This window comes from Scomber scombrus, chromosome 12, assembly GCF_963691925.1.
Source record: "Scomber scombrus chromosome 12, fScoSco1.1, whole genome shotgun sequence".
NCBI classification, from domain to species: domain Eukaryota; kingdom Metazoa; phylum Chordata; class Actinopteri; order Scombriformes; family Scombridae; genus Scomber; species Scomber scombrus.
The window spans coordinates 28,117,104-28,130,179 of NC_084981.1; the positions used below are offsets into that span (position 1 = coordinate 28,117,104).

General features: G+C 41.4%; 1 protein-coding gene across 1 annotated transcript in view; it reads right to left on the reverse strand.

Moving 5' to 3' along the window:
- The window catches only part of LOC133991559 (kinesin-like protein KIF20B), a 67,986-nt gene that overhangs the window by 4,738 nt on the left and 50,172 nt on the right, over positions 1 to 13,076 (reverse strand). The window contains 2 exon segments of the mRNA XM_062430015.1: positions 554 to 628; positions 10,641 to 10,682. Of these exon segments, the coding sequence (XP_062285999.1) occupies positions 554 to 628; positions 10,641 to 10,682 (117 nt within the window).

The window sequence follows — 13,076 nt, forward strand, 5'->3', positions numbered from 1 at the left end:
AGAAAGGAAAGAAAGAGATAAGGAGGGAGGGAGGTAAGAAAGACAGACGGAAGGAAGGAAGGGAGGAAAGAAGGACAAAGGAAAGAAAGAAAGGAGGAAGGAAGGGAGGAAAGAAGGAAAAGTCAAAACAGACAGGGTCAATTTGACCCGGGAGGACGACACAAATTTGTTTTTTAAAGTTGTGAAGCTCTGGGTTCAAACATACATGCAACACAGTTTTGCAAAGCAGAGAAAACTTGTCATATGTTCACTATAGTAAAGCCTAAACACTTTATAATATATTATAATATATTATACTTATAGTTAAATTACATTAATATTATCGCTGGTAAAACTAGAAGAACAAAAATAAAGACTTTGATGAGTTCTGGTTGGTTCTGACTTCCTGTTTGATGTGTGTAAAATGTTAATATATACATATAAGATGTATCAGAGCACATGTTCATGGTTATGCATGTGTGTGCACCTCGCTGTGTGTGTGTGTGTGTGTGTGTGTGTGTGTGTGTGTGTGTGTGTGTGTGTGTGTGTGTGTGTGTGTGTGTGTGGTTCTCACCTCTTCTCGGTGGGGAGTTAACTTTGTTCCCATTTTGGTCCTCGTGTTCCTTCTGTTCTCGGCCTCCACTTCCTCCTGTAAACACACACATAGAGACACACACACACATCATGCGTTAAAACACACACAGGTAAAAGGTTAGAAAGAAGCACGAGGCAGAGTTTCATCATGAGGCAGTTTGGAGGAGACGGAGCCGGTCATTAACACAAAGTCGAGACATCAGGAGAAAAACATTCAGTTTGATTTTCGATCCCAAACTTTTACAGGTTTTACCAGCTGGAATAATTCTGCAGGAGAGAAAACAAGCTGCAATTTTCTGTCATTTGCCTTCCAGAGAGGCTCAAAGAGGTTTGACACGCTCAACTGCTGCCAGTCAGGATATATACTGTCTGAGTGTCTCCGAAAAACACTCAAATTAATGTTCAGTTTGCTCTGTAGGGTGAGATTCTGTCAGGCGTAAGAGAAGAGGGAGGAAAAGAGGAAGGAAGTAAGGAGAGAAGGAAGGATGAAGGAAGGATGAAGGAAGGAAAGGAGGGAGGAAAAGAGGAAGGAGAGAAGGAAGGAAGGAAGGAAGGGAGTAAGGAGGGAGGGAGGAAAAGAGGAAGGAGAGAAGGAAGGAAGGAAGGAAGGAAAGGAGTAAGGAGTAAGGAGGGAGGGAGGAAAAGAGGAAGGAAGTAAGGAGAGAAGGAAGGATGGAAAGAAAGGAGTAAGAAAGGAGGGAGGAAAATAGGAAGGAAGTAAGGAGAGAAGGAAGGATGAAGGAAGGAAGGAAGGAAAGGAGGGAGGAAAAGAGGAAGGAGAGAAGGAAGGAAGGAAGGGAGTAAGGAGGGAGGGAGGAAAAGAGGAAGGAGAGAAAGAAGGAAGGAAGGGAGGAAAGGAGTAAGGAGTAAGGAGGGAGGGAGGAAAAGAGGAAGGAAGTAAGGAGAGAAGGAAGGATGGAAAGAAAGGAGTAAGAGAAGAGGGAGGAAAAGAGGAAGGAAGTAAGGAAGGAAAGGAGGGAGGAAAAGAGGAAGGAGAGAAGGAAGGAAGGAAGGAAGGGAGTAAGGAGGGAGGGAGGAAAAGAGGAAGGAGAGAAAGAAGGAAGGAAGGAAGGAAAGGAGTAAGGAGTAAGGAGGGAGGGAGGAAAAGAGGAAGGAAGTAAGGAGAGAAGGAAGGATGGAAGGAAGGAAGGAAGGAAAACTTTACTGAAAAAAGTTTTTAAAAGTTTACTGAAGGGTTTTTTCCAGTTTCTTGTCGATAAAGATTTGGAGGGAAAATCTTTGGCATTCAGGAAAATGTTTAAAATGTGTTTTATGCTCCAGGTGAATCAAAGACGAGTGGAGCATCTAATGTTTTTCTCCTCTGTCTGCTGACTGAGAGGTGATGAGTTAAATGATGTGATGGTTATGGTGTGTGAGTGAGTAAATGGTGAATTATGACGTTGATATTTTTCACCTGGAAATATTTTTAGAAATGAGAAAACTTTCAGTTCACAAGATAAGATGTTTTTCCGACTCTCTAAGAAGGAAATTAACCTATGTGTCGTCCTCCAGGGTCAAATTGACCCTGTCTGTTTTGACTGTTCCTTCTTTCCTTCCTCCCTCCGTCCTTCTCTCTTTCCTCCCTTCCCTCATCCCTCCCTCCTTTCCTCCGTCCTTCCTCCCTTCCTTTCTCCCTCCTTTCCTCCCTTTGTCCTCCCTTCCATCCTTCCTTCTTCCTCCTCCCTCACTTCCTTCTTCTTCCTCCCTCCTTTCCTTCCTTCCTTCCTCCCTCCCTTCCTTGACTCGAAGACAACAGGAGGGTTAAAGAAATTACTATATTGTTGTAAGTAAGATTCTTCACTTTGCAGAATATATTACTCATGTAGGTAAAGATCTGTTCATTTTGCTAATATCACGACCAACAGATGGATTATTTCTGGACAAACAAGGAAAACTCTTTTGTATTTTTCACTCTTTAAAATCGTGCAACATTTTGCTTTTTTCACATTTTCTGTTTTTTTTGTAATTATGAGTCAGATCTTTTACTTTGTGCATAATACAGTAGCTAGTTTATCACATTCACAATCAGGAAATACCAACATTTTTCAGGAGGGTTAAATTCCCAGCAGTGATGAGAAGCTTGGAGAGACTTCACGTCCATGTTGCTGCTACTAATTCATCAATGCCGAATTTTTAAGGCCAATATTGATGGATATTTGAGAGCTTAAAAACCCGATAAAGATATATCAGTCAGGTCTGAATCAGCCTGTGAAGAAGACGGAGACGAGTCTTTAGACAGCTTTGACTTTCTGTGTCCCTGCAGGAGATGTCAGACTAGACAGGATCCATCATATCTTAAAGAGCTTGAAACCATTTTAATCTGTTACCCTTTAAAAACTGAAGAGGAAACCATCGTCCTGCATCTCCGCCCCCCCCCCCTCCTCCCCCCCCCCCCCCCATTCACTTATCATCCCTGCATCTTTCTTTGTCCTCGCTCTTCAGTCACATTATCTCACGTCTCATTTACTTTCTCCACACGCTGCCTCTATCACCTCATCACACACACACACACACACACACAGACACACAAACACACACAAGCGTTTCATCTTGTTTACTTTCTCCACACGCTCCAATTACGGTTTATCGCTACTCATCTGTATGTTTCCACGTCTTTCTCGCTCTCTCTTCCTCTATCTCACACACACACACACACACACACACACACACACACACACACACACACACACACACACACACACACACACACACACACACACACACACACACACACACACACACACACACACACACACACACACACAAAGACACAGAAACACACACTTCAGATCCCCTATGAACTATCTTCTTTGTTATCTCTACTTCCTTCCTTCCTTCCTTCCTTCCTTCATTCCTTCCTTCCTTCCTTCCTTCCTTCCTCAGATTAAAAAAAAAAAAAAAAAAAAAAAAAAAAGCATCCATAGAAGCAGCGGCTCCACATCTTTCTTCCCCCTCTCCTGCTTGTTGATAGTGGAGCATGCTAACGTCCTCCACTACTCCCACTCTGCTGCCCAGCTGGTGGTCAGGCTTCATCCTTAACGGCTCCTTGTGAGTCAGAAACGTTTCATTTGCTAGAAAACTGAAGTATGTCCAGAAATCCTGTTGTTCTGAGATACTGATAAACACATCTGACTCTGGTTCTTCCTCTGTGGGAGAGAAGAGACTCCACCTGTGGTTTTTAACTTAAAGGTGTTGGTGTCAGCAGCAGTGTGACTCATACTGGATTTTGAGGCTAATTTACATATTTTGATTTGCTTTCTTCATGTTTGTTTTGTTTTACATTAACTCAGAACTCGTACGTGTTTGATAAGGATCGTTTACATGTCGTTCAGTAAAGAATTTTACTTAGCTGGACATTTTAAAGTCTAAAATCCTTTCAGCATTTCTCGTTATTTGGTCCATAAAATGTCGAAAATGTCAGAAAAATATTGATCATGTTTTTCCTGAAGCACAAAGCATCGTCATCAAATATCTTCTTCTGTCCACAACACAAATATATTCAGTTCATCGTCATAGAAAACATAGAAACCAGAAAAATATTCATATTTAAGAAGCTGGAGAATTAGGCAGCTAATTGATTAATCAACTAATTGCAGCTCTAGCAGAGACATTGATACGGAAATATCTGAAATTAGCCGATATCAGCCTGATAAATTATTTGGCTATAATAAATTGAGATAAAACTTACAGCAGAAGATATTGGGGCTCGACCCATACTGGATTTTTTGGGGCCAATATCGATATCAGGGAGTAAAAATAAATTCCAATATTGACGTATTGACCAATAATCTGATAAAAACAAAATATCTACATAAACACACATTTTTTGCAATAATCCTTCAATGTGTTTAATTAAAGTCTTGTGATAAAGAAATGTAATGAAGGTTTGATATTTATACTTTAACAATAAACTTATTACATCATTTAATAATTATAAATAACTATAAATAAAGAACTCATAGACCAACAAAACAAATGTATAAACTTGAATTTAGAAAAAAGGATTGAATAAATATAAAATGCTGCTTGTATATCTTTTTAAAAAATGGCATAAAAACTGATACCGATATATTATTACTCATGTTTTATGTCTTTTAATTTATTTTTGTATTTTATATGTAATTTTGGGCCTTATGTGAGCTGTTATGTCTCTTATTTATTATTCTGTACAGCACTTTGTTTGTTTTAAAGTGCTTAACAAATAAAGTTGGATTGGATTTGAATATCGTAGAGTAACATCGGTTGGCTGATATATTGTTTGGGCTCTAGAAGAAACAGCTACCGATACTACAAAGATTAAAATACACAACCTGTGATTCAGATAACCAGAATACAGGCTAATAAAACTAAATGTGAGAATAGAAGAAACACTGGAGGGAAACGGACGGCTTGCTGCTCTGTAAGAAAATGACATTATTATATAGTTCGGTACATCAGACGCTGCAGTTTAAAGCAGACTCTGCAAAAACGCTGACATCAAAAATCATACAAGCTAAAAAAAAATGCAGATAAAGATTTTCTGGGACAGCTGCTGATATCTTTCTCTCTCTCTCTAAAGGGAAGCTACACCATTATCAATAAATCATTAAGAGCTCTTCTGCTGAACAGACAGACGTGGAAAAGGAGGTTAGAGGACAAAAAAGAAAGAGAGAAGACAGAAAAAAGGAGAAAAGACTGTTTGCAAAGAGTCGATTATCTGTGAGTGTTGCAGATGTGCGGACGCATCATGAAAGCAGCTGTTATTATCGCTGCTGGGTCGCCGCCTGCAGATATCAAACCCATCAGATAAGAATCCACTTTATCATGCAGCTACCGCGTCTGAGTGTCACACACATGAAATACGAGTCTCTATCCGAGAGGTTGCAATCCAATTAAAATGATTTCATTGATTTTTTTTTAGGGGGGGGGGGGGGTATAATGAGTCTGAAACACAAGACGACTAGTGAGGAGATAGGAATCAGCTGGTTTATATTTAGCACCGTTTGCTTTGCTCTCAAACACTAATCTGTAAACCACACTTAACCCTCCTGTTGTCCTCCCGGGTCAAATTGACCCCGTCTCTTTTGACTGTTCCTTCTTTCCTCCCTCTTTCTTTAATTTTTCCTTCGTTGTCCCCCTCCTTCCCTCTTTCTTTGCTCCCTCCTCTTTTCCTCCCTCCCTCCTTCCTCCTCTCCTTACTTCCTCCCTCCCTCCTTACTCCTTTCCTTCCTTCCTTCTCTCCTTCCTCTTTTCCTCCATCCCTCCTTACTCCTTTCCTTCCTTCCTCCTTTCTTTCCTTCCTCCCTTCCTCTTTTCCTCCATCACTCCTTTCCTTCCTTCCCCTTTTCCTCCCTCCTTTCCTTCCTTCCTTCTTCCTCTTTTACTCCTTCCCTCCTTACTTTCCTTCCTTCTTTCCTCCCTTCCTCTTTTCCTCCCTCCCTCCTTACTCCTTTCCTTCCTCCTTCCTTCTCCCTTTCCTTCCACCCTTCCTTCCTATTTTCCTCCCTCGCTCCTTTCCTTCCTTCCTCCATCCCTCCTTACTCCTTTCCTTCCTTCCTTCCTCATGTCCTTTCTTGACCTGAGGACACCAGGAGGGTTAAGACCATAAATAATAGATTAAAACCAAAACTGCAACCATTACTTTTCCAAACCTAAATGCTGCTGCTGAGGAAGGAAAGGAAAGGAAGGAAGGGAGAAAGAAGGAAGGACGGACATCTATGACACGCTGATGTTGGCCGATCCCAACGAGACAAACTGACACTCGTTTCCATCTGATCTGAGATTAATTACGCTAAGACCGACAATGTCATGAAGCAGAAGGTTAAAAGCTTTTTATTGAATAATTCAAGCGTGAAAGCCGTCTGTCTGAGACTTTCTAAGATAAGAAGCTACAGAGAAAAACCTGCTGATAGAGCGACGGAAACCATGACGATCATCTGCTTTAAAAAAAACGACTTTTTAAAGATGCAGAAAGCCTCATAATTCATCCTCCCTCCCTCCTTCTTTCCTCCCTCCTTCTCTCTTTATTCCCCTCCTCCATCCCCCTTTCTTCCTTCCTTTCCTTCCTCCTTCTCTCTCTTTCCTCCCGCCTACCTGCCTGCTTTCCTTCTTTCTTCCTCCCTCCCTCCTACCTTCCTTCTTTCCTCTGTTCTTCTTTCCTTCCTTCCTCTTTTCCTTTCTCCCTCCCTCCTTCTTTCCTCCCTCCCTTCTTTCCTTCCTCCCTCCCTCCTTGCTTTTCTTCCTCCCTTCCTCCTTCTCTTTCTTTCCTTCCCCCTACCTTCCTTCTTTCCTCTTTTCTTCTTTCCTTCCTTCCTCCCTCCCTCCCTTCCTTACTTCCTTCTTTCCTCTGTCCTTCCTTCCTTCCTTTCCATCCTCCCTCCCTCCTTCCTTTCCTTCCTCCCTTCCTTCTTTTCCTTCCTCCCTCCTTTCCTTCTTTCTTCCTCCCTTCCTTCCTTGACTCGAGGACAACAGGAGGGTTAAATTAAGTAATTTTTCTCAGATGTATAAAATAACATTTTGAACAAACTGAACAAACAATTTAGAAGTGAATTACATTTTCCCCTCTGAGGAAATGATAAACTTAAATATCCTAAATTGCCTAAAGTAGTTACGAGTTAGAGTGTTTGGACTGTGCAGCTGCATCTTTATGACATTTTATCAAGTTAGCACACATGAGGATCCTTTTTAAAAGCCGAGTTGTTTGAGAGGAAGTAATTCCAGTATTGACTCCTCACTCGTCTTGGGAGCAGTGTGTCTATACAAGTGACCCTGTAATAATGATTTATACCTTTAGACCCCTAAGTTATACACTCAAGTGTCCTCGAATGATGAACTGAATCCCAACAATGTCCAAGAGCTCTGTGGCTCAACTTCACCTCTGATCTCCCCTGTAGGAGTGAAGAAGAGGCTAAAGCTCGATTTTATTAAGTGGCAACCAGGCGGGGAGTTCTGGTCCTCTGAAATGAGGCCAATGCAGAAGTAACTTAAAACTGCATTCTATCAAAAGGCCACCAGGGGGCGACCGTTTTGGTGTCAAAAGGACTTCCGTCTCTATACAAGTCAATGGAGAATTCACCAACTTCTCACTTGATTTCTAACCTCAGTAAACGTTTTCAAAATGTATTTATGGTCTCAATCGCTAGTTTAAAGCCTTCTTCAATGCAGTATGATGTTCATTTGGGACATTTTGGCCTCCCTGATTTTATATGTGACGATAAAGCAGGGTATGCATTAGGGCGTGGCTACGTCGTGATTGACAGGTTGATTGGTTCACAGGTTCAGGAGGGCGCCTCATGCTCCTCCTGATGCCCATATAAGTAGAATCACTGTTTTTTATTTTTCCCAGCATGCACCGGAAATGTTCAAGATGGCGCTGCTCAGATCAGATACTATTGGCCTCCGAGCAGCAGTCCACAAACCAATGGGTGACGTCGCGGATGTTACGTCCATTTCTTATATACAGTCTATGGTGGCAACAGCAGCAACAAAGCGAACCAAAGCTGTACAACAATTTACTAAATACTTTCTAGTCAACAGGGTGTAAATATAACAACGAGAGAAGGAGAAATTCAATTATTCTGCTCGAGCAATTACATGATAATGCAATCAAGTTTGAGCACATAAAACAAAATAAAAACCTCACTCTGATTACATTTTAGGATCTTATGCTTGTAGTTGCAGAATCAGAGTGAGATGTATAGCATATTTCTAATTTAGTTGAATGACTGAAGGGGCATTTAAACCGATAAACACTTCATCCAACTATGACCGGTAGCAGTTTTTAGCACATTGCAATTAAGCTGCTCAATAGTGCATGCTGGAAATGTGCAGCTACCTTATAATATTTATAATATCTTCCTTCTAACCCACAAAAATGAAGAAGGGGACTCTGACAGCAGCTCATATTTAATTTGACCATGCACTGCTGACTGCTATGTTGTCTTTTTTTGATACTACCACTAAAAGACATTTTCACACATAATGGTTTTATAGTCGAATCTCTCATCCACTGAAAAGTAGATGAATATAATCAGTGTAGAGCTGGAATAATTAGTCAGTTAACGGATTAGTTAACAACAAAAGATGAACTATTCTGATGATAGAACATAATTTAAACCCCTTTTTGATGCAAAAATGTGCTCAGATTTGAGATTTGAAGCTTTTCTGTGTCAAACATGATATTAAATTGAATATTAATTAATCAGACACAACAAGGACGTCACCATTAATTTAAAAAAAAAGTATAAAAAGGTAGTTTTCACGATTTTCTTACATTTTATAGAAAGATCTTCACATCTAAAAGGCTTTGGGACCAGAGAGGCTAATCCCTTTTTGCCTCTTCCTGTTTGCTTTTGCACCACATCTAAAGAATTGAGACACAAGCTTATAACACAGGAAACAACACAGACTGATTCTGCTCCATGCATTTACTGTTTGAGTTGCATTTAATGGGTAAATTAATGAAAAGAACCTAGCAGCTATCTGCGTGACGATGATTTAGCCTCTTTGGGTGACAGCCAAAACGCCGGGACTACAATACATACCCAGATAACGGATATCTGGGTCAAAGCTGCTTCTTCTGTACGCTGGTCTTTGTTCACAGTCTGATTAACAACTAGAGATGATCCAGACAATATTTCAGCTAATCTCACAACAAAAATTAAAAGTGTCTTAACCTTCCTGTCGTCCTCCCGGGTCAAATAGACCCCATCTGTTTTGACTGTTCCTTCTTTCCTCCCTTCCTTCCGTCTGTACTTCCTCCATCCCTCCTTTTCTCTTTCTTTCCTCCCCTCCTTCTTTCCTTCCTCCATCCCCCTTTCTTCCTCCCTCCCTCCTTCTTTCCATCCCTCCTTCCTTCCTTCCTTCCTTCTTTCCTCTGTCCTTCCTTCATCTTTTCCTTTCTCCCTCCCTCCTTCCTTCTTTCCTCCCTCCCTCCTACCTTCCTTCCTCGTCCTTCCTTTCCTTCCCCCCTTCCTTCTTTCCTTTCCTCCATTCCTTCCTCCCTCTTTTCATTCCTTCCTTCCTCCCTTCTTTCCTTCCTCCCTCCCTCCCTCCTTTCCTTCCTTCTTCCTCCTTTGCTTCCTTCTCCCTCCCTTCCATCCTTCCTTCTTCCTCCCTTCCTTCCTCAACTCGAGGACAACAGGAAAGTTAAAAGATTCAATGCACCATTTGAATTCTACAGTCTGAACCACCATTCCTACAAAGGGATTTTCTCTCATTTGGTGTTTGGACGACGCCGGTGGTGGAAAGCTCTGTCTGACACACAATTAACATTTGAGTCAAGTCCCACAGGAGCACGTTGTAGCCCTTCGCTGTACTGCAAGGTTTATACCTCATTATCACCACATCATGGAATAAATGTGCTGTTGAGGGTTTCAGGGAGAGTCTGTGACAGTGTAACGTAATGTGAAGGGGAACGTCTTCAGCTATTAAGAGTCTGCTCTGCAGCATGGAAACAAGTAAATTAATGGCAAATCCATGTCATCATTCTGTATTGGTGTGCAGCCTCACTCTGGTTACTGACTATAATCAGATTATATACATGTAAATGTTGCCGCTGTGCAGCTCAGAGGGGAGAGCAAGGCACAAAACACCATCTGCTTTCCAAATCTTTACCCATGCTAGGGATGGTTGGATGAACACATACTTTTCTGCATCACATCCTCTGTAAACTAACTCATACCTACATCGACTGTTGGCTGAGAGCCGGTGAAGAAGCTGGAGGTGAAAGAATAACAACTCAGTGTCTCTTGAGAGGAAAAGGAAAGAAAGGTTTCCCTCTCCCCTTTCTCCTCGATTTGTGAGTAAAAAAATTGGGATTCAAAGCAGCAGATTTAGAGTCGTTCTGTTCATATTTTACATTCCTACTGCTGCCATACCGACGCTTTCTGCATAAAATCAATTCCCCAAATGATACGACATGTTTGTGCAGAATTATTTGGCTGTGAAGTGAAAACTATGCTAATGTGGTGAATGATGATGAAGGGTGTGATGACTCTGTGATGAAGAGACTGTTTATGAGACTGCTAATGAGTTTTTTTTTTGAAGAATGAAAATATGATTATAGGTAAAAAATAAAAGCAGGGTACCTCACGTGTTGTGCGTCGTTTACTCCTCCTGAAAATGTGACACTTCGCAAAAGAAACAACTTGGTTAAAAACAAGCCTGTAATCCGCTATCAGGTTATTCTGTAATTGATATATACAACATTTTGTGCATTATATAGTACATTAGTCCTAATATTCAAAGCCACAACCTGAAAACTGACTGGTGCAATTTGTACTGTTTACTAAGAGTCCATTGATCAAGCTGCTGCCTGGAGTCATGTTCATAATGTGCTGAGGCTCGTTTACAAGTATGGATTTTAAAGACGTGGAAAACACTTCCACCTGAGATTGACAGACACATAGCGTGCCTTGCTGCAGAATGTGTGGAAAATTAAGAAAGGTTTGATAAATGTCCGACACTTGGGTGTGAAAACCAATTATTCTTGTTCTGATTCCTTCAGAAAATGTTGTTTTTTTTTACTCTACTCCTCTGCATAAAATAGCCTTAAACGAAAGGTTTATTGTTGTGGTCAATTGTTTCCCCAATTCTCTACAACAGGGCATTAATAATAAGCTACAACTACTTGAGTAAACTTGAGGAACAAGAAACAATCAAAGAAACAATCCTTGCAGAAACTCTTCAACTTGTCGCCTTCTCACTTTGGTATTTGTACAAATGAAACAAACTGTGTATTTTGTGTTATTGAGGGAGTTTTAGAGTTGCTGGCAAATGGATTTTACCTTTGGATGCAATCAGTCTACCTTCTTCCCCCTGTTTAAGCTAAACTAAATGGCTGCTGACTGATCGAGGCTGTAAATTAGAAAGGGGATGAGCAGACTCTATTTCCTAATGAAGCTGAGTTCCCTCAACGCGTTTCATTGACATGTTGGAAATCTTCCACCAGTCTGTTGTGGTCAGTGCTGTACTAGACGCCCCTGCCCAGTCTGCTGGGGGAGCAGCGTTTGAGCCAACAACACCAACAGACTTAATTAACTGATTACTGATTAAGAAGGCCTGCTCTGTAATTGGCTGCAAACCAGACACCTCTGAAATGGTTTGTTGGAGAGGAAGACACTAAACAAACTCCAGATCATCCTCACCACCACCGACTGGACAGACAGCGAAGCACTTTGGTTCAGCCATGTGTCACAAGGACCGATACAGGAACTCCTTTCCCGCCTAAAGCAATAGGGCCGTTTCCACTGAAGGAACTTCGGGGTAATTTTACATGGCCATCACCATTGGCGCATGTCTAACCCAGAACTTTTATAGGGGCAAAACGAGTCCCTGACTCGGGGTATGTTCTCCGTGAAGCCCCGAAATATACCTGGGTGTGGCTTGAGGTTGACTTGGTGCTGATTGGATATACTTAAAGTGGGATGTGACGTCAACAGTAAGCACCATTTTTAAAACCCAGCAGAAGAAGAGTACTGGTAGAAATGTTATGCTTTTGGTGCGTCGCATCATCAACGTCGCGATTAAAACTGTTGCACGCCGAGTATCCGACGATTGAAACTGTTGCAGAATGATTACGTCACCTCCAGAGTCCAGTGGGTCCTATCAAGGTCCTAGTCTGCAACGACTGAGAGAACGTCCCTGTAAAGTTCCTGCCTCCTACATTTTACCCAGTCGGAGATACGATGCATTGTATGTCCACAACACAGCTTTGGATGGCGGGTACACAGACAGAGAGGCAACAGTGCCCTTCCTGCGCCTAGTCTGCCGGAAAATAGAGTTTGCAGTTGAGTAGACGGTCCTTCAATCTGGCCCAGGATACATTTGCATACACACTACTTGAAGATTGTGACCATATTTGGCCCGGACCACCTCTGAATGTCTGGATCTCAATATGTCTTAGAAGTGTTCAAACTTGTCCTTAAAGCTGTCCACTTGTGATTGGATAATAGCAGCTGTGAACAGGGCCTATCCATCTATATTTATCTGGCAGATATGAGTGTGGTATTGATCTTCTCATGTAACTCTTGGCAACAGAGCAACTACTGCTATAAAGCCTTTTATTCCTGCACAAAGTCTTCTGTGCTTGTACTGAACAGAACAAGTTATCCATGTATTATTGCTGTCTGCTTGTGAATATATGTAGTTTCTTTGTCCATAACAGTGGTACACAACAATATATATACATAAATAACAACATGTGTCTTTTCAGTTGGCTGTAGACCGGCTTGTCATGACCAATCTAGGCCACTTGCATGATAGAAGTACTGACGTTTGTTTAATGTTTCATATCATGTTAAAAGAAGGCATTAAAAGTTTATACTTCAGACTCCTGATTGGATTAGATGTAAAGCACTACTACTGGTACCACCGTGGGCTGCAGAGTTTCTTCATCAAGCTTTGCTGGATCAAAAGTGTCTCAGCACTCACTGCTGCATTCATGTATAATGCTCAAAACCAACAGGCTCTCTCAGAGATACATATAAGTGGCTTTACTCTCTGTGTTGTTCATAAAGGGAACA